Source organism: Oncorhynchus keta, chromosome 34 (assembly GCF_023373465.1).
Source record: "Oncorhynchus keta strain PuntledgeMale-10-30-2019 chromosome 34, Oket_V2, whole genome shotgun sequence".
Classification (NCBI taxonomy): domain Eukaryota; kingdom Metazoa; phylum Chordata; class Actinopteri; order Salmoniformes; family Salmonidae; genus Oncorhynchus; species Oncorhynchus keta.
Window position 1 is genome coordinate 18,087,992 of NC_068454.1, and position 23,421 is coordinate 18,111,412.

The window sequence follows — 23,421 nt, forward strand, 5'->3', positions numbered from 1 at the left end:
TGTGTTCAGTTATATGTAGATTAGGGTGTGTGTGTGTTCAGTTACATGTAGAATATAGTGTGTGTGTGTGTTCAGTCATATGTAGATTATAGTGTGTGTGTGTTCAGTCATATGTAGATTATAGTGTGTGTGTGTTCAGTTATATGTAGATTATAGTGTGTGTATGTTTACAGTGTGTGTGAGTTGTCAGTCATATGTAGAATATAGTGTGTGTGTGTTCAGTCATATGTAGATTATAGTGTGTGTGTGTTCAGTCATATGTAGATTATAGTGTGTGTGTGTGTTCAGTTATATGTAGATTATAGTGTGTGTATGTTTACAGTGTGTGTGAGTTTTCAGTCATATGTAAATTATAGTGTGTGTGTGTTCAGTTATATGTTGAGTACAGTCTTCATACTGTCACTTCCTGTATCTTCTTTTCTGTTCACTCCCTTCTAGTCTCATTTCCCTCACCCCTCCTCACCCCTTCTCTCTCTGTGTCTTTCCCTCTCTCTCCCTCCCTTTCTCCTTGTGACTGGATCTCACTGTGGTTTTATCTGATCTTGTCAGTGTAAAGGCCCACGTCTATTGATCTCTGTGGTACAGTGAGCCAGTTCAGGCACGGAGACAGACAGTTAGATGGTTGAACGTCTCTATTGTACCCATACACTTTGTATTAGAGTATATAGCAGGGTCATGTTCAGTCTGTAACGTATACACTAGATGTCAGGAAGCAGGTGCAGAAGTTGAGTTTAATAATGAGAATAAGCAGATAAACCAAACAGGAGTATTGTACTGACCGGGAACAAAACTGAAACTACTAAGAGCTTTTACATGTGTATTTTTATTTAACTAGGTAAGTCAGTAAAGAACAAATTCTTATTTACAATGGCAGCCTACCCCTGCCAAACCCGGACGACGTGCACCGTCCTGTGGGACTCCCAATCACGGTATCATGTGATACAGCCTGGATTCGAACCAGGGACTGTAGTGATGCTTCTTGCACTGAGATACAGTGCCTTAGACCACCCTCCCACTCGGGAGCTAAATGAAGGAGAAGTAATCATGGTAATGATGAAGTCCAGGTGTGCATAACAATTGGGAGGAGGTGTGCGTAATGATGGTTGCCAGATGTGTGTAATGTGGGTTGCCAGATGTGTGTAATGTGGGTTGCCTGAACCGGTGGTTCGTAGACCAGCGATGTCGAGCGCCGGAGAGAGGGAACGGGAGGAGGTGTGAGAGTCTGTGTCTTGGCTTTATTGAGCACGCCTGACATTGACATGACAGACAACACTGAAGCATTTCAGAGCACATCTGATACAGTCAACTGAATTAACCTTTGGATTAATATTGTTCAGCAATACTCAGAAATACATGGTACTGAAAGCATCAGATGTATATTTACATTTGGTAGATGCTCTTAATCAGAACCATTTACAAGCGCAATTTGGATTAGGTGCCTTGATCAATGGCACATAGACAGAATTTGCACCTAGTCTGCTCGAGGATTCAAACCAGAAACCTTTCGGTTACTGGCACGGCACTCTTAACCACTAGACTACCTGCCACCCTGCGTGTGTGTGTGTGTGTGTGTGTGTGTGTGTGTGTGTGTGTGTGTGTGTGTGTGTGTGTGTGTGTGTGTGTGTGTGTGTGTGTGTGTGTGTGTGTGTGTGTGTGTGTGTGTGTGTTTAATAACTCCACCCTGTATAATGTGGCCCTTGCTGTGCGGTAATAACATTAGCATGGCTTTACACTGCCAAACAAGCTGCTCTTATTAAAAGAGGTGAGGGGTGTGTGTTTGCGTGCATGCCTGTGTGCATCAGGGTTTTGTTATCCAATAGAAGCAACAGGTATCTCTCTAGCCTCAGGTCAGGTTTTGAGAAAATAGCTCTCCTGTTTTGTCATTCCCATTCTAATTTGCAATAGGAAGTATGTGTTTTAGGGCTTTTTGCTTCACTTCCATTCCAATCAGTGGTGTTTGCGTCTGTGTTACAGTCTGCCTGCCTGCCTGCCTGCCTGCCTGCCTGCCTGCCTGCCTGCCTGCTTGTAGCCTAGCTAGCTAGGCCATTTTTTCCTCTATTGTGTTCACATTGGCTATGCTGACTGCTTTGACTTAATCTGCCCATTCATTCCCTATACACTGGTCTTCTTCTGAAGATGATTAGTTCTGCTACATTTCCTGTGGTGTGTCTGCAGGCTGTGTGTGCTAGCCAGTCTTCTCCTCCAGTAGCTGTTTCATTAAACACTGCTAAACACAGTACACACACTGTATTATTGGTTTGACTAACCTTGCTTTGTGCATGTGGTAGTGTCAGTTGATTTGGTAGTCAGGGAATTTTATAATGCCATGTCAACAATGTGTTTGTAGTAGGCTAAGCCTCCGCAAACTCAATGCAATGTTTTTTTAAACTTGTAATGTAAATAGCTAAACTAATTGGTAATCATGATAAAGGAGCATCATGCAATATTTTTGCTGAAAGTGCCCTTAATATATCGGCAGTAATAGAGGAATTTTTGTGTTTCACAATATTTCCCCCAAAAAATTGCATTCTGATGTTGCAGCTTTTCTATTTGTCAACCAAAGTCTGTCTCTTGTTGGTTGCACCCTCCCTCTCTTTGATCAGTGTCACGGTAATCTCCTTACGAGCCAACCAACTAACAACAGCAACTGAGGCAAGCATTCAACATTTACATTTGAGTAATTTAGTAGAAACGCTTATCAAATCAAATCAAATTTTATTTGTCACATACACATGGTTAGCAGATGTTAATGCGAGTGTAGCGAAATGCTTGTGCTTCTAGTTCCGACAATGCAGTAATAACCAACAAGTAATCTAACTAACAATTCCAAAACTACTGTCTTATACACAGTGTAAGGGGATAAAGAATATGTACATAAGGATATATGAATGAGTGATGGTACAGAGCAGCATAGGCAAGATACAGTAGATGGTGTCGAGTACAGTATATACATATGAGATGGGTATGTAAACAAAGTGGCATAGTTAAAGTGGCTAGTGATACATGTATTACATAAGGATGCAGCCGATGATATAGAGTACAGTATATACGTATGCATATGAGATTAATAATGTAGGGTAAGTAACATTATATAAGGTAGCATTGTTTAAAGTGGATAGTGATATATTTACATAATTTCCCATCAATTCCCATTATTAAAGTGGCTGGAGTTGAGTCAGTGTCAGTGTGTTGGCAGCAGCCACTCAATGTTAGTGGTGGCTGTTTAACAGTCTGATGGCCTTGAGATAGAAGCTGTTTTTCAGTCTCTCGGTCCCAGCTTTGATGCACCTGTACTGACCTCGCCTTCTGGATGATAGTGGGGTGAACAGGCAGTGGCTCGGGTGGTTGTTGTCCTTGATGATCTTTATGACCTTCCTGTAACATCGGGTGGTGTAGGTGTCCTGGAGGGCAGGTAGTTTGCCCCCGGTGATGCGTTGTGCTGCTGCGCCTTCTTCACGATGCTGTCTGTGTGAGTGGACCAATTCAGTTTGTCTGTGATGTGTATGCCGAGGAACTTACAACTTGCTACCCTCTCCACTACTGTTCCATCGATGTGGATAGGGAGGTGTTCCCTCTGCTGTTTCCTGAAGTCCACAATCATCTCCTTAGTTTTGTTGACGTTGAGTGTGAGGTTATTTTCCTGACACCACACTCCGAGGGCCCTCACCTCCTCCCTGTAGGCCGTCTCGTCGTTGTTGGTAATCAAGCCTACCACTGTTGTGTCGTCCGCAAACTTGATGATTGAGTTGGAGGCGTGCGTGGCCACGCAGTCGTGGGTGAACAGGGAGTACAGGAGAGGGCTCAGAACGCACCCTTGTGGGGCCCCAGTGTTGAGGATCAGCGGGGAGGAGATGTTGTTGCCTACCCTCTTATCAAGAGAAATTGGGGTTTATTGCCTTGCTCCTGGGCACATCAACAGATACTTCACCTCTGGGATTCGAAGCAGCAACCTTTTGGTTACTGGCCGAATGCTCTTAACCTCTAGGCTACCTGCCGCCAAAAGTTAGGTATTGCTCTGCCATCACCTGGTTGCTATAATTCTACATTGTTCACCTAATTGCAGGTTATGTAACAAAACCAGAAATGTATATTGTAGAGAACCTAAATCACTAAGAAATATTATTTCAATAAATAAAAATATTGTATTTTCAGCTGTTTGAAGCTGGTGGACAAGCTTGCAGAGACATGTTGTTGTTCTTTGCTGGTTGTTTACGTTCATGCTTGATTTCTTTCATTGAGCGTATCTTTCTCTGTGATAGGCTGTTTGTTTGCTTACATCAGCGTGTTTGTGTGTGTGTGTGTGCGTTTGTGTGTATATGTCATTGAGTGTATGGGAGTGCGTGTGTCGGTGTGTGTGTACCCATCCATGAGGTTGGAAATTACTATGTGACCCGTCACCCATAGCTTGTACTATAGCTCCCAGGGGGCATTGCTGCTAGTGCTCAGAGAGCACTGTGGGAAATGAGGTGCTGACTTACATGCTGCCTCCTGCAGTAGAGTAACCTCCATTTGACCTTTTACCCTTTACATTTCATATTGGTTCCACTGCTAGTCTGCTCAGGTCACCTCAGGAATTGTACAAACAGTTTTGTATTTTATTCTGTTTTCTCTGGTCCAGTATTTCCCAATATGTTCCTCTGGGATCACTAGGGTTAAATGATTTGTTACAGCTCAGCAGTAGCACACCTTATTCAACTAGTCAATCATTTTCAAGCCCTTGACTAGTTGAGTCAGGTATGCTAGTACAACAACAAAAATGTGTAACCTTGAAGGTCCCTGAGATACGGATTAGGAAACCTCGCTCTCGTCAATTTATTTCTGTACTCGATGTGTTAATTTCTGTACTCGATGTGTTACTTGAGTATTGTAGATAACAACGTACTGTACTGTAGATGACAACGTACTGTGCTGTAGATGACAACGTACTGTACTGTAGATGACAACGTACTGTGCTGTAGATAACAACGTACTGTACTGTAGATGACAACGTACTGTGCTGTAGATGACAACGTACTGTGCTGTAGATGACAACGTACTGTACTGTAGATGACAATGTACTGTGCTGTAGATGACAACGTACTGTGCTGTAGATGACAACGTACTGTACTGTAGATGACAATGTACTGTGCTGTAGATGACAACGTATTGTACTGTAGATGACAACGTACGTAGATGACAACGTATTGTACTGTAGATGACAACGTACTGTACTGTAGATGACAACGTACTGTACTGTAGATGACAACGTACTGTACTGTAGATGACAACGTACTGTACTGTAGATGACAACGTACTGTACTGTAGATGACAACGTACTGTACTGTAGATGACAACGTACTGTGCTGTAGATGACAACGTACTGTACTGTAGATGACAACGTACTGTGCTGTAGATGACAACGTATTGTACTGTAGATGACAACGTACTGTACAGTAGATGACAACGTACTGTACTGTAGATGACAACGTACTGTGATGACAACGTAGTGACAACGTATGTACTGTAGATGACGTACTGTAGATGACAACGTACTGTAGATGACAACGTACTGTGCTGTAGATGACAACGTAATGTACTGTAGATGACAACGTACTGTACTGTAGATGACAACGTACTGTACTGTACTGTAGATGACAACGTACTGTGCTGTAGATGACAACGTACTGTGCTGTAGATGACAACGTATTGTACTGTAGATGACAACGTACTGTGCTGTAGATGACAACGTATTGTACTGTAGATGACAACGTACTGTACAGTAGATGACAACGTACTGTACTGTAGATGACAACGTACTGTGCTGTAGATGACAACGTACTGTACTGTAGATGACAACGTACTGTGCTGTAGATGACAACGTAATGTACTGTAGATGACAACGTACTGTACAGTAGATGACAACGTAATGTACTGTAGATGACAACGTACTGTACAGTAGATGACAACGTACTGTACTGTAGATGACAACGTACTGTACTGTAGATGACAACGTACTGTACAGTAGATGACAACGTACTGTGCTGTAGATGACAACGTATTGTACTGTAGATGACAACGTACTGTGCTGTAGATGACAACGTATTGTACTGTAGATGACAACGTACTGTACTGTAGATGACAACGTACTGTGCTGTAGATGACAACGTACTGTGCTGTAGATGACAACGTATTGTACTGTAGATGACAACGTACTGTACTGTAGATGACAACGTACTGTGCTGTAGATGACAACGTACTGTGCTGTAGATGACAACGTACTGTACTGTAGATGACAACGTACTGTGCTGTAGATGACAACGTACTGTGCTGTAGATGACAACGTACTGTACTGTAGATGACAACGTACTGTACTGTAGATGACAACGTACTGTACTGTAGATGACAATGTACTGTGCTGTAGATGACAACGTACTGTGCTGTAGATGACAACGTACTGTACTGTAGATGACAACGTAATGTACTGTAGATGACAACGTACTGTGCTGTAGATGACAACGTACTGTGCTGTAGATGACAACGTACTGTGCTGTAGATGACAACGTACTGTACTGTAGATGACAACGTACTGTGCTGTAGATGACAACGTATTGTACTGTAGATGACAACGTAATGTACTGTAGATGACAACGTACTGTGCTGTAGATGACAACGTACTGTACAGTAGATGACAACGTACTGTGCTGTAGATGACAACGTACTGTACTGTAGATGACAACGTACTGTGCTGTAGATGACAACGTACTGTACTGTAGATAACAACGTACTGTACTGTAGATGACAACGTACTGTGCTGTAGATGACAACGTACTGTGCTGTAGATGACAACGTACTGTGCTGTAGATGACAACGTACTGTGCTGTAGATAATTGAGGGTTTATTCCAATGTACTGTACTGTAGATAATTGAGGGGTTTTCTAACGAACTGTACTGTAGATAATTGAGGTTTCATTCTAATGTACTCTGATATAGATAATTGAGGGTTTATTCTTACATACTGTACTGTGGATAATTGAGGGTTTATTCTTACATACTGTACAGATATAATTGAGGGCGTTTATTCTTACATACTGTACTGTGGATAATTGAGGGATAATTCCAATGTACTGTGCTATAGATAATTGAGGGTTTATTCTTACATACTGTACTGTGGATAATTGAGGGTTAATTACAATGTACTGTGCTATAGATAATTGAGGGTTTATTCTTACATACTGTACTGTGGATAATTGAGGGTTAATTCTAATGTCTTGTAATGTAGCTAATTGAGTGTTTATTGCAAAGTACTGTACTGTAGTTAATTAAGGGTTTATAACAACTTAATGTAATGTAGATCATTGAAACGAAAGGATCAGCAGATGAGGAAAAGCAGTTGTGACTGTGTTTTACAGTAAATTATTGTGTTTTACAGTAAATTATTGTGTTTTACAGTAAATTATTGTGTTTTACAGTAAATTATTGTGTTTTACAGTTAATTACTGAGTTTTTACAATCTGTGTTTTACAGTAAGTGGTGGTGGTGGTAGGGTGCGTCGAGACAGGGTGCGTGAAGAGTGCAAGATTGCAGTAATCTGGTGTGTTCTCGTGACCTCCCTCCAGTCCAGCCTCAGTCAGTAGTTTACCCCATGTACAGGGGAGCAGGTGAGCAGGAGTACAGATAAAACATGAAAGACAAAGCTCTGACAAGGCAGGGCCAACCGAGGCCTGGCAAAACCAATACTAAAGGCCCTCCGTCAATTACAACCTGATTAAGCTAATCGTAATGGGATAATGCAATCCAGGAGAACAGCTTAGCTAGCTAACACTGCAGCTTGCCAAGGAGACCAAGACAAGACACTAACGGATCTGGATGAGAGACGATGGGGAGAAGAGAGAGAGAATTAAAGAAATAATAAAAGAAAATTAAAGTTTGAGAAAGATGAAACCTGCGAGTGTGTTCAAAAAATAAGAAGTCAAGATAGTGAGGACAGAAATAACTAATGTTGACCTTGAGCATGCTAGGGTGGTTGATTGAAGTATATGTTGATGTTTCTGCCCAGATATCTATAGTACCATGCAAAAAAAGTGTATCGTTCCTCCTCTACAGGATCGGTGGGTCCCCCGGTTGAGGTTACGCAGGCTAATGCAATTAGCATGAGATTCTAAGTAACAAGAACATTCCCCAAGACATAGACATATCTGATATTTCCAGAAAGCTTAAATTCTTGTTAATATAACTGCCTGTCCAATTTACAGTAACTATTACAGTGAAAGAATACCATGCTATTGTTTGAGGAGACTGCACAGTTATGAACTTGAAAAGTTATTAATAAACCAATTAGGCACATCTGGGCAATGGTTCATTGGCTCAGTATAAAACATTGCCATCTAGTGGCCAAAATCTAAATTGTGCCTGGGCTGGAATAATACATTATGGCCTTTCTCTTGCATTTCAAAGATGGTACAAAAAATACAAAAGAACAGTTGCTTTTTTCTTTGCATTATCTTTAACCAGATCTATTGTGTTATATTATCCTACATTCATGTCACATTTATATTATCCTATATTCATGTTTCCTTTCAAATGGTATCAAGAATATGTATATCCTGTCTTCAGGTCCTGAGCTACAGGCAGTTCGATTTGGGTATGTCATTTTAGGCGAAAATGTAAAAAAAGAGGTGGATCCTACAATGGTTCTACTGTTCTCTACATTTCTCTAATCATCCGTCCTTTAACCTCTCTCTCTAGCTCTAGCTCCCGCTCTCGCTGTCTCTGTCACTCTCTATTTGTGTATATATCATATCTCTCTCTCTCTCTTTGACTCTGGACACCTGAGCCAGTTATCATTTGAGTGTGCATAGACTGATGGGCTCTTGTCTGGAGTTCCCCCAGAAAACAGCTATGTGGCTCTCTAACTAAGTAGGGCACAGAGATAGAAAGGATGGGAACAAAGAGAGAGAGAGGGGGGAACGCAGAGAGTGGGGGAGAGAGAGAGAGGGCAGGAGGGAGAGAGAGACAGACGGAGAGAGAGACAGACGGAGAGAGAAAGAGAGGGCAGGAGGGAGAGAAAGGAGAGAGTGGGGGGACGCAGAGAGTGAGGGAGAGAGAGAGAGGGCAGGAGGGAGAGAGAGACAGACGGAAAGAGAGACAGATGGAGAGAGAAAGAGAGGGCAGGAGGGAGAGAAAGGAGAGAGTGGGGGGGGACGCAGAGAGTGGGGGAGAGAGAGAGGGCAGGAGGGAGAGAGAGACAGACGGAGAGAGAGACAGACGGAGAGAGAAAGAGAGGGCAGGAGGGGGAGAAAGGGCAAGAGAGAGAGGGACAGAGGGAGAGAGAGGAGAGAGTGGGGGGGGGACACAGAGAGTGGTGGGGGAGAGAGAGAGAGGGCAGGAGGGAGAGAGAGACAGACGGAGAGAGAGAGGGGGGAGAGAGAAAGAGAGGGCAGGAGGGAGAGAAAGTGCAAGAGAGAGAGGGACAGAGGGAGAGAGGAGAGAGTGGACCCTATATTGCAACACGGCCCTTTGCAAGGCTAGCCCTGCAGAAGTACTACAATAACTGCCACTAGCATCTGCACTGCTCACAGCTGCAGTAACACTGGAAACCTGAATTCACATTGCTAGCTAACAGCCCTAATACTGGCCTATGGATATGCTTTAGGTTTTATCCAATGTCTGCCTTCTCTTCTGCACTGAGTGTTAGAGATTTGGTTTTTGGAGACATAGATAATCTCCCTGGATGAGATGTTATTGATTATCTAGCCTGACTCTTATCCACGTTTAAGCCCCAAGAAAAGGGACACGGTCGGCTTTGACTTTGGAATAAGACATACTACAGAGTGGGAGAAATCACACACACACACACACACACACACACACACACACACACACACACACACACACACACACACACACACACACACACACACACACACACACACACACACACACACACACACACACACACACACACACACACACACACACACACACACACACACACACACACACACACACACACACACACACACACACACACATTGTCTGTGTGATACACATTGCTGAGTTGGAAAAATCTTAGGCCTCTGCCAAGCTTGTCTCCATCACTCTGTCGCCACCCAGTGGTCAGTCACGGTTACAATAAGTGGTCCATGTGTAATGTCTCTCTCACACACACACACACACACACACAAACACAAACACACACACACACACACACACACACGCACGCACGCACGCACGCACGCACACACACACACACACACACACACACACACACACACACACACACACACACACACACACACACACACACACACACACACACACACACACACACACATCCACACACGCACACACACATAATGCCCGTGGAATTATCAGTGATAATGTGTAGATGAGGATGTGACATTAACATAATTACATGATGATATTTACTGATGTGACATTCATACGCTGACAGCAGCCCAGCACAGAGAGAAGGGCAATGTGTGTATCTGGTCGAATCACTCTTATCTCCCATCCATCTGGAATTCAATGATTAGTTAGTTACAGCGCTGTCCATGTTGCCAATCGCAGGTTTGTGTGTGTGTGTGACTGAGCAAATAGATTCCCCCTCTTCTATGTGCTTGTGCCTGGCCTACTGTTTCTAAAGATTTCCATTTGTCTAATTTTCACATCCCATCAAATGCCGCCTGAGGATTTACACTTTGATACCTAATAAAAGCACATTGTGAGTCACATCATTTAAACAAGACACACACAAACACTCACTGGTGGAAAAAGTACTCAACTATCATACTTGAGCAAAGGTAAAGATACCTTAATAGAAAATGAATTAAGTAAAAGTGAAAGTCACTCAGTAAAATACTACTTGACTGAAAGTCTAAAAGTATTTGGTTTTAAAAATACTTAAGTATTAAAAGTAAATGTAATTGCTGAAATATACTTAAGTTACAAAAGTAAAAGTAGAAATCATTTCACATTCCTTATATTAAGCAAATCATAAAAACAATGTTTTAAAAATGTTTTCTAGCCAACACTCAGACATCATTTACAAAGGAATAATTTGTGTTTAGTGAGTCCGCCAGATCAGAGGCAGTAAGGATGACCAGGGATGTTCTTTTGATAAGTGTGTTAATTAGACAATTTTCCTGTCCTGCTAAGCATTTGTATTTGTATTTTGTATTTATTAAGGATCCCCATTGGCTGTTGCCAATGCAGCAGCTACTCTTCCTGGGGTCCAGCAACATTAAGGCAATTATATACAATTAAAACAATTATATTACATTACATTTCATAACACTTTACCAAATACATTTTGTGTGTTCCCTTAGGCCACTACTCCACTATCACATATTTACAATACAACATCCATGTGTAGGTGTGCAGAGTGTGTGTGTTATCATGCGTACAGTATGTGTGTCTGTGCCAGTGTTTGTGTTTTTTCACAGTCCCTCTGTTCCATAAGGTGTATTTGTATCTTTTTTTAAAATAACATTTTACTGCTTGAATTAGTTACTTGCTGCGGAATAGAGTTCCATGTAGTCATGGCTCTATGTAATACTCTGCGCCTCCCATAGTCTGTTCAGGTCTTGGGGACTGTGAAGAGACCTCTTGTGGCATGTCTTGTGGGGTATGCATGGGTGTCCGAGCTGTGTGCCAGTAGTTCAAACAGACAGTTCGGTGCATTAACATGTCAATACCTCTCACAAATACAAGTAGTGATGAAATCAATCTCACCTCCACTTGGAGCCAGGAGAGACTGACATACATATTATTAATGTTAGCTCATTCAAAATGTAACTCGTACATTTGGGTGTCAGGAAAAATGTACATTATTTTATTTAGGAATATAGTGGAGTATAAGTAAACGTTGTAAACATATGAATAGTAAAGTCAAGAACACATACCCCCCAAAAAACACAGCATAAATACTTAATCTGTGGAGAGGAGCGACATGATCTGATTGAGTTCAGTGTATTGAGGTGTGACAGTTAGCCCACGGTGGGCGCTAACTTGCCTAGCACTCCCTGCTTCCCCCGACGAGCTCTAACTGATTCACCAGAACCACCCAGAGCGGCGTGGAGAGTTAAGAGACACACTTGCTGACAGGTGACAGCTACACATTCCACCATGTAGGGACTGAGGGTTTATCATAACACTGTGATGGCAGGGATTGAGATGAGGAACCCAGGGAATATTACCCAGGGAGACCTTGAACATATGTGTTAGAGAATATAAAGGCCCCTGGCTAGCATATGTCTTAGAGGCAATAGGTCAATGGAATTAATTGTGTACTGTATGTAGGTTGAATTATGTACAAACAATTATTGGGAAAAAACATTTCACTTTCTTCATATATGGAACCTCTAAAACTTCTATATAGAACCCTTTTATGTTTTTTTGATCAGAACCCTAGAGGTTCTTCTTCACTGAACTGAAATGGTTCCATGTAGAACCCTGCATGGTGCCGTTTATGAAGTATGGCTACTACAATGAAATAGTCATGTTTTGAGCTAAGAATGTAATGTAATAATGATTGTAAATATAGATTGTAAATGTGCACTGGTGGCCAGGGAGGCATCTCATACCTCCCATGCAGTTTACATCAACCCTTCAATGGATTCATTCAGGTTTATTCTGAAATCCATCTACATAACACATGACACTGTGATAACCTGTAATAAACTTTTTTAGCAAGAGATAGCACTTGTATAGCCTAAGAAAGTAGAAAAAATGTGCAGGAAGTAGTTTTAAATGCATTTTATTGAAGGGAAACAACAACAGTCTTTAACTTTTTTTGGCAACATAATGATATATTCTCATATACTGTACAATGATGAATTCAACTACAAAAAAAATATTAAGATAATAGATACAAAACAAAAATGTGAAGAACATAAATCAATCAACTCTAATTAGCACATGTAGGACAGTATGCAAATGTGTGTGCATGGACTTTGCAGATTTCTCACATGTGCAGCACATAGTATTTCTTTTTCATTCCTTATTTGGGGGGCAGAATTGGCATCTCCTCCTCTTGCCTGCCCCAGCTGCAGCCTCAGGTGTATCAGGACAGGATTCGCTGCAGAGGCTGCTGTGTGGGGGAGGCGCTCCCTTTTTTGAATGTGTGGGGTTACAAGTGCCTTTCCTAGCTGCTCCAGCAACACCCTCCTCTTGTTCCCCTTATCAGGCATCTATGTAGGGTTGATCTTGATCCATATCACAAAGACATTGTATGAGGACACATCAATGATGTTATGGAAGATGACCAGGGGCCAGCTGTAAGTTCCAATCACCTTGTCCAGGTTGTACACATCTCATTTGTTTTGTTTGTAGTTCAGGATGATGGCTGGCTTCCTGTCCTCACAATCACTGATCTCATCCGTTTTGTGCAGTGTGCTCAGGAGGACCACAGAGTGGTGGTGGGGGTGAAGGCAAACTTTGATGAGAAGGCCTCTCTCCCCCTTTTTGCGAGGAGTGCAGGGGGGAGCTCAGGCTTGTTCTTTCTAACTGTGCCATCCATGGTGATCTTCCTCTTCAGGAGCTGCTGACTGAGTTCATAAGAGGTGAAGAAATTGTCTTACGTGACTTTGTGCCCCCTCAGTCCATCTGTCACATCAAGCACAACCCGCATCCCCTGGTTCTTCTCCGGGCCTCCACTGCTTCACTTCCCTGTGCAGACTTGCATCTTATATGGATTGTGCATCACAGACCACCCATATCTTGATGCCATACTTTGCTGGCATGCTGGGCATATACTGCCGGAAAGGACAGCAGCCTTTTGACAAAAGAGATTACTATCAGCAATTAGTATCAGTTTCACAGAAAACAATCACATAAATCAGTTATTTTACATCCATACATAATACAATTAACAGTGGAAATCACTTACAGATATGACAATAGAAATGTACCTCTGAATGGACTCGTTGCTCAACACTGTTACTTCAGGCCCAGGGTTGTAGAGGTATGGCAGATGCTCCACCCACTTCTCCCAGACCTCCCTTATGGCCTCCAGTTTGTCTCTCACACATCTTGCAGGTCTTGACTCATGGTTATCAAATCGTAGCATTCTTGAGAAAGTGTGAAAGACTTTCAGTGGCATCGTGGCACAAAATTGCCCTTCCACTCTCTGCATCCCAGAGATTACATGTAACCTCGCCTATGTAGGCACGCAGGTCAATCTCATCCATCCTCTTCCAGTTATCTCCATATTTACGGAAACCCTCCTAATTTGTCATCTCCAGGTGGATTTTTTTGATGGCTGGTGTGATGAACATGTAGAATGCTTTCAAGGAGCAGGACTCTAACCTGGAAGCTTTAAGAAATCCCTCTAGGAGCCTCTGACGAAACATCAAATAGGCAAAGCATTAAAACATGATTAAGATTCAATCGTACTACACCGGCTCTGATGCTCGTCAGATGTGGCAGGGCTTGCAAACCATTGCAGACTGCAAAGGGAAGCACAGCCAAGAGCTGCCCAGTGACACGTGCCTACCAGATGAGCTAAACTACTTCTATGTTTGCATCAAGGCAAGTAACACTGAAACATGCATGAGAGCGTCAGTTGTTCTGGAAGACTGTGTGATCACGCTCTCTGCAGCCGATGTGAGTAAGACCTTTAAACAGGTCAAGATTCCCAAGGCCGCAGGGCCAGGAGGTTACCTGGACGTGTACTGCGAGCATGTAGCTGATGAACTGGCCAAATGTCTTCGCTGACATTTGCAACCTCTCCCTGTCCGAGTCTGTAATACCAACATGTTTTAACAGAACACCATAGTGCTTGTGCCCAAGAACACGAAGGTAACCTGCCTAAACGACTACCGACCCGTCGCACTCACGCCTGTAGCCATGAAGTGCTTCGAAAGGCTGGTCATGGCTAACATCAACACCTTTTTCCACACTGTCCTTTCCCACCTGAACAAAAGGAACACCTATGTGAGAATGCTATTCATTGACCACAGCGCTGCATTCAACAACATCATTTCATCAAATCTCATAAATAAGCTATGGACCCTGGGACTAAACAACTCCCTCTGCAACTGGATCCTGGACTTCCTGACGGACAGGTGGTAAGGGTAGGTAACAACACATCTACCATGCTGATCCTCAACACAGGGGCCCTTCAGGGGTGCGTGCTCAGTCCCCTCTGGTACTTCCTGGGGTCCTGGGGTCCTTCTGTAGCTCAGTTGGTAGAGCATGGCGCTTGTAACGCCAGGGTAGTGGGTTCGATCCCCGGGACCACCCATACGTAGAATGTATGCACACATGACTGTAAGTCGCTTTGGATAAAAGCGTCTGCTAAATGGCATATATTATTATTATTATTATTCCTGTTCACACATGACCCCACAGCCAAGCACGACTCCAACACCATCATTAAGTTTGCAGATGACACAATGGTGGTAGGCCTGATCACCGACAACGACGAGACAGCCTATAGGGAGGAGGTCAGAGACCTGGCCGTGTGGTGCCAGCACAACAACCTCTCCCTGAATGTGATCAAGACAAAGAAGATGATTGTGGACTACAGGAAAAGGAGGGCCGAGCAGGCCCCCATTCTAATCGACAGAGCTGTAGTGGAGCAGATTGAGAACTTTAAGTTTCTTGGTGTCCACATCACAAACAAACTAACATGGCCCAAGCACACAAAACCTTTTCCCCTCAGGAGACTGAACAGATTTGGCTTGGGTCCTCAGATCCTCAAAAGGTTCTGCAGCTGCACCATCGAGAGCATCCTGACTGGTTGCATCACTGGCTGGAATGGTAACTGCTCGGCCTCCGACCGCAAGGCACCACAGAGGGTAGTGTGAACGGCCAAGTACATCACTGGGGCCAAGCTTCCTGCCATCCAGGACCTTTATACCAAGCGGTGTCAGAGGAAGGCCCTAAAAATTGTCAAAGACTCCAGCCACCCTAGTCATAGACTGTTCTCTCTACTACCGCACGGCAAGCGGTACCGGAGCGCCAAGTCTAGGCCCAAGAAGCTTCTTAACAGCTTCTACCCCCAAGCCATAAGACTCCTGAACAGCTAATCAAATGGCTACCCAGACTATTTGCATTGCCTCCCTCCCCTTTATTCTACACCGCTGCTACTCTCTGTTATTATCATCTATGCACAGTCACTTTAATAACTCTACCTACATGTACATATTACCTCAACTTACCGGTGGCCCCGACTCTGTACCGGTACCCCTCTGTATATAGTCTCGCTATTGTTATTTTACTGCAGCTCTTTCATTACTCGTTACTTTATTAATTTTTCTTATCCGTTTTTTTTAAACTGCATTGTTGGTTAGGTGCTCATAAGTAAGCATTTCACTGTAAGGTCTACACCAGTCTACACCAGTTGCACCTGTACACGGGAGTGTGTGTGTGTGTGTGTGTGTGTGTGTGTGTGTGTGTGTGTGTGTGTGTGTGTGTGTGTGTGTGTGTGTGTGTGTGTGTGTGTGTGTGTGTGTGTGTGTTGTGGTGTGTAAATGATTTTATAACTGCCTGGTCAAAAATGACCCTAAGACAATCTCTGGGCCCTGCTGGTGTACAGCTTTCATGGAAATATGAACAAAGGCGATGTTTCACTTTTTCTAATGTTGGGGTCACTCTAGGAAAAGCCATCAAATTTCAAATTGAAAGGATATCATTTTGGGGGTTTCTCTGCTGTTTAACATAGTGGTGGGTCATGTTTACCCTTCAGACAACACAAGGGTTAAGTGATTGAACTAACTTTGTTTTTTTTGTACTTATATTTGTGTTGTGGTTTTCATTTTGGGCTTCCAACCTCACCTGCACACAGTTTTTACCAGTTCTTTACGGTTTTGCCTTTCACTTTTCTTTCATGCGAATAAATGAAACCTAAAACCTTGTTTGAATGATGGCCCACATCTGGCTGACTTCTTTACAATACAATATACTTTGTTCATTAGTTACAGTGAACAACAGAAGTGTCTTCTGCTTGACTGGTTCCGGAGAAGAAGAAAAATGGAGTAAAAACACTAGTTAATCTTCAGAAATAAACACGAGTTAATCCGCCAAAATGAAGACCAAATGCTATGAAGACATATAATTATTATGATGTAGAATAACAATTTACATGCAGTTGTTGTGAGCAACAGAAACAAGAGATATACTCTGCCTCTGATTGTTATGGGTTACTGCCAGACTTAGCTAAACATAGACAGAGTTGTAAAGTCATGTAATGCGCAATTAAAGATGAACTGTGCTATTGAGTCACCAAGACGTATTATACCTCATTTATTAGAAATAATTTACACATGCCTCCTCTCAGTCAGCAACAGTCTTTAATGGCTTCATGAAACAGGCTAGTCCCCTCAATTGACTACACACTGAAATACTGAAACTCTACTTGGCATATCCCCTAATAAATAATCATGTTTATTTTAAATAATTAGTTGGCTAGCTTGCAAAGTGGTGAATTAAAATATATTTTTTTGTTTAGCCAGTTAAATTAGCTAGCTAGCTAGGTAGCTTACAAATGTGCTCACATTCTAATAACATTTCAACTTAATTTATATAGCCTATATTTTATCATATGACTTTGGATTCATATTTTTTTATTAAATAATCAACTTGCTTGCCTTAATACATTGAAAATTATGCAACGGATATGTTGATCCTGAATGCTTATTGGTTAAAACCACATTCCAGACGGTGTCTATTCCACAAGTTACCACCAGCTAAATCTATGACGTTAAAATGCCTATTTTACTCTTTTCCATCTGACTGCGCAATCCACTATCTTATCAACCCAGCCAGGCAATTTATAAACTTAATCTCCACTATAAAAAGCATCTAGACATTATCTCACATTTCTTTTAGACTAACATTTCGTTTTCAACAGTGGAGATTTGTATAAACCTTCCTGTCTGTCTCTCTGACATTTGCTAAATGTTTTCAATATTAAAATGTGATCTCCTGCTGTCCCATAGTAATGAACGTGTTGGGAGTCAGGACGAGACAGACAGACAGTGTTTCTCAGCCAGTCGAAATCATGAATCAGATGGCGTCATTTTTATGAATATGGAAATGTCAATTGAAAAAAAGGTCAAATGAAATGAAGTGCAGCTAGTTTGCAGTGTTTCCAGCTTCCGTTTGAAAATATTGTGTTCGATGTGTTGTTGGCCAGCTCCTCTGAACGTCAGTGTTCTGACAAGAGAGCAGATTTTCTATGCCAGGCGAATTTACGCCTCATTAGCTCATTGTCCAAAGAAATGTTACTAGAAAGCAGCTTTAACAAATGCAAAGGGCGCTACTGTTGTTATTCTGACTGCATTGTTTGATGTGACTGTAAGTTAGCCATAGTTGGCTAGCTAGCAAGCAAGGGATAAGAATGTTGCCAGCCAGTACGGTAATGGAACATTTAGAACGTACGACTAGGTCACGTCCATAGATACAGAACAAAAAGACTGAACGACTGGGTCACGTCTGGTGTTGGCTGGGCTCCCTGCCTGTGCCATTAAAACCCTACAACTCATCCAGAGCCCGTCCAGAGCCCGTCTGGTGTTCAACCTTCCCAAGTTCTCTCACGTCACCCCGCTCCTCCGCTCTCTCCACTGGCTTCCAGTTGAAGCTCGCATCCGCTACAAGACCATGGTGCTTGCCTACGGAGCTGTGAGGGGAACGGCACCTCAGTACCTCCAGGCTCTGATCAGGCCCTACACCCAAACAAGGGCACTGCGTTCATCCACCTCTGGCCTGCTCGCCTCCCTACCACTGAGGAAGTACAGTTCCCGCTCAGCCCAGTCAAAACTGTTCGCTGCTCTGGCCCCCCAATGGTGGAACAAACTCCCTCACGACGCCAGGACAGCGGAGTCAATCACCACCTTCCGGAGACACCTGAAACCCCACCTCTTTAAGGAATACCTAGGATAGGATAAAGTAATCCTTCTCACCCCCCTTAAAAGATTTAGATGCACTATTGTAAAGTGGCTGTTCCACTGGATGTCATAAGGTGAATGCACCAATTTGTAAGTCGCTCTGGATAAGAGCGTCTGCTAAATTACTTAAATGTAAATGTCTCTGGCAACCGAACCGATAGAACAAACGACCGGCCAACTTGGGTAGCATCCCAAGATTTGTGTCAGGAAAGGATGAAATATTATGAATAAATTCATCAAAATATCAATCATTATTTTAATATGTTGGTAACCCATGATAATGCCCTCGAAGACGGTGTTTGGAGGATAGACATGGCCTTCCACCCACATCCTTATGGATGCACTGGATACCAGGAAGTTCCATCAATTCAAGTGAATTAATTGCAGTAGAGGTCACGGACGGGGGTGTGTCACGTATGCAAGTGTTGTGTGTGTGTATCATCAATACCATTTCTAACCCATCAATGTGCTCTCTCCCTCCCATCCCTCTCCTTCTAGATGGTATATAAGCCCTGGCTGTGCTCGCAGTACTTCCAGACCACCCAGATCCACTGCAGTAAGAGGATCCCGTGTGGCCAGTACTGTCTGGAGGTACAGCAGAGGTGTCCCTTTATCCTGCCTGACAACGACGATCTCATCTATGGAGGAAGTCCCAGTTTTATATGCACAGGTACTACTTTATATACTGTACTGTACAGGTTATATGCTCAGGTACTACTTTATATACTGTACTGTACAGGTTATATGCTCAGGGACACACAGAATTATCTGAATATGGAAATTACTCCCTGTTGAACAGGACTGATATTTTACAAATAACTAATGGAACGAAAATGCACCCCCAAACAATATTTCACCTTTATTTATACAGATAAGTCAGTTAAGAACAAATTGTTATTTACAACAACGACCTGTCAGGGAGTGGACGCAGTACATATAACGTTGAAAGTGGTGTGTAGAATGGGGCTCCCGAGTGGAGCAGCGGTCTAAGGCACTGCATCTCATTGCTAGAGCTGTCACTACAGACAACCTGGTTTAAATGCAGGCTGTATCACAACTGGCTGTGATTAGGAGTCCAACAGGGCGGTGCACAATTGGCCCGGTGTAGGCAGTCAGTTGCCTATTTAAATAAAGGTTAAATTAAAAAATGACAAGTAAATAACACATGTGCATCCAACTTTGTGGCAACAGTGTGGGGAAGGCCCTTTCCTATTTCAGCATGCCAATGTCCCCGTGTACAAAGCGAGGTCCATAATGAAATGGTTTGTCGAGATCAGTGTGGAAGAACTAAATAATAACCACTGTGCACTGTCATTTGAGCTACATTCATACAGTTTATTGACTGTCCAGCACGCTAGTCATCACTAGACAGTCAGGGAGCATATCATTTTTTAAACTGATGGATAGAGGACAATAACATTTTTTTTTTTTTATTACCTGAAGGAAATAGGAATAAATTGATAGTGCAGCCCTCCGGACTTTGTTGAAGATGGAAAGCGGCCCGCGTTCCAAAATGATTTTGACACACTGGTCTAGAAGCGACTCCTCATTTAATGTATACAGTACAGCGATGGCTTCCACCACAAAGCTATTGGATGCAGCACCAGTTGTCCATGAGCAGGGTGACAATATGTGAGTTTACTGTATGTCCCCACCTGCTGGTCATATTGCAGAGCAGCAAGCCAAAGTCAACAAGACCACCAGACAGGTGTTATGGATACAAGTATTCTGTGTGTATCCTATGTGTGTATTTCTTTTCTCTCCTTCTCCCCTCCTCACAGGTGGCAATCATCATTCCCCAATCAGTCATCAATCAGTCGCTAATCAGAAGACACACCTCCTCCTGTTTCCATTAACCAATCACATCCCCTTTCCCTTGGTTTAAAAACCCAGTCAGTTGTTTCCTCTGGAGCTCCATGTCTCGGTTGTTCTCTGGTTTTGTTTTCGCTACCACATATCACTTTGTCCCCACCTATGAGTATTGTTTTTGTTTAGTTGTTTGATGGTGGGAAAAGGGGGAACTAAGACAAGTTGCCATGGGCATACACTACCCGAAGGTACTTAGAACTGGGTGGACCACCTACTCTATTTGTGATTAGTTAGCTGTATTGAAGTAGGCTAGTCTAGCTTAGGGGTATTTTTGGATATTTGTTTATTTCCTTGGGTCCATCTCAGCCCCTTTTTCCTGCTCATCACTTTACCGTGAGTTTGCAAATAAACCCTGAGTGTAGATATTAGTTGTCTGTGGTTATGTCGTTCTCCCTGTTGCTTTGTCACTATTACACTTTGCATGAGTTATATTACGGGTCTCGATACCATCCTCCCCTAGACTGCCGGGCCAAAAGGGATTCGTAACACAGGAGTTTATGTTTGGTGCAGCCCAAATTGAGAATGAGACTTTTTAGTTTTGAGCCAGTTAAGAGGTCAGTTTTAATAATCCATGTCGATTTATCTGTCAAATATGAATTTTCCAGCCTTCTGAAGCTTAATAATTTTGTTTTATGCTGATTTGGTGCTGCTTTCCTTCATTCTGAAAACATCTGATCTGTGTGTGTGTGTGTGTGTGTGTGTTTGCGTTCGCGTACCTACATGCGTCTGTGTGTACACCACTTTGTGTGTTTCCAAACACACACACTCTGAAAGTGTAGCCTCAGATCTTTAATCTTTAACGTCAAACAGTCTGGAGTGGGAGACAACTTAGCCCTTCTCACAAGTTCACCCACTCACGGTAGCATGCACACCACTCACAGTAGCATGCACACCACTCACATTAGCATGGACACCACTCACAGTAGCATGCACACCACTCACATTAGCATGCACACCACTCACAGTAGCATGCACACCACTTACATTAGCATGCACACCACTCACAGTAGCATGCACACCACTCACAGTAGCATGCACACCACTCACAGTAGCATGCACACCACTCACAGTAGCATGCACACCACTCACATTAGCATGCACACCACTCACATTAGCATGCACACCACTCACAGGAGCATGCACACCACTCACATTAGCATGCACACCACTCACATTAGCATGCACGCCACTCACAGTAGCATGCACACCACTCACAGTAGCATGCACACCACTCACATTAGCATGCACACCACTCACATTAGCATGCACACCACTCACAGGAGCATGCACACCACTCACAGTAGCATGCACACCACTCACATTAGCATGCACACCACTCACATTAGCATGCACACCACTCACATTAGCATGCACGCCACTCACAGTAGCATGCACACCACTCACATTAGCATGCACACCACTCACATTAGCATGCACACCACTCACATTAGCATGCACATCACTCACAGTAGCATGTACACCACTCACATTAGCATGCACACCACTCACATTAGCATGCACACCACTCACATTAGCATGCACACCACTCACAGTAGCATGCACACCACTCACAGTAGCATGCACACCACTCACATTAGCATGCACACCACTCACAGTAGCATGTACACCACTCACATTAGCATGCACACCACTCACATTAGCATGCACACCACTCACATTAGCATGCACACCACTCACAGTAGCATGCACACCACTCACAGTAGCATGCACACCACTCACAGTAGCATGCACACCACTCACATTAGCATGCACACCACTCACATTAGCATGCACACCACTCACAGTAGCATGCACACCACTCACATTAGCATGCACACCACTCACATTAGCATGCACACCACTCACAGTAGCATGCACACCACTCACATTAGCATGCACACCACTCACATTAGCATGCACACCACTCACATTAGCATGCACACCACTCACAGGAGCATGCACACCACTCACAGTAGCATGCACACCACTCACATTAGCATGCACACCACTCACATTAGCATGCACGCCACTCACAGTAGCATGCACACCACTCACAGTAGCATGCACACCACTCACATTAGCATGCACACCACTCACATTAGCATGCACACCACTCAAAGGAGCATGCACACCACTCACAGTAGCATGCACACCACTCACATTAGCATGCACACCACTCACATTAGCATGCACACCACTCACATTAGCATGCACGCCACTCACAGTAGCATGCACACCACTCACATTAGCATGCACACCACTCACATTAGCATGCACACCACTCACATTAGCATGCACACCACTCACAGTAGCATGCACACCACTCACATTAGCATGCACACCACTCACATTAGCATGCACACCACTCACATTAGCATGCACACCACTCACAGTAGCATGCACACCACTCACAGTAGCATGCACACCACTCACATTAGCATGCACACCACTCACAGTAGCATGTACACCACTCACATTAGCATGCACACCACTCACATTAGCATGCACACCACTCACATTAGCATGCACACCACTCACAGTAGCATGCACACCACTCACAGTAGCATGCACACCACTCACATTAGCATGCACACCACTCACATTAGCATGCACACCACTCACATTAGCATGCACACCACTCACAGTAGCATGCACACCACTCACATTAGCATGCACACCACTC

General features: G+C 43.3%; 1 protein-coding gene across 1 annotated transcript in view; it reads left to right on the forward strand.

Moving 5' to 3' along the window:
* The window catches only part of LOC118379358 (NALCN channel auxiliary factor 1-like), a 248,414-nt gene that overhangs the window by 223,162 nt on the left and 1,831 nt on the right, over positions 1–23,421 (forward strand). Inside the window, exon 2 of the mRNA XM_052493303.1 lies at positions 19,368–19,539. Within this exon, the coding sequence (XP_052349263.1) occupies positions 19,368–19,539 (172 nt within the window). The remainder of the gene's footprint in view (positions 1–19,367; positions 19,540–23,421) is intronic.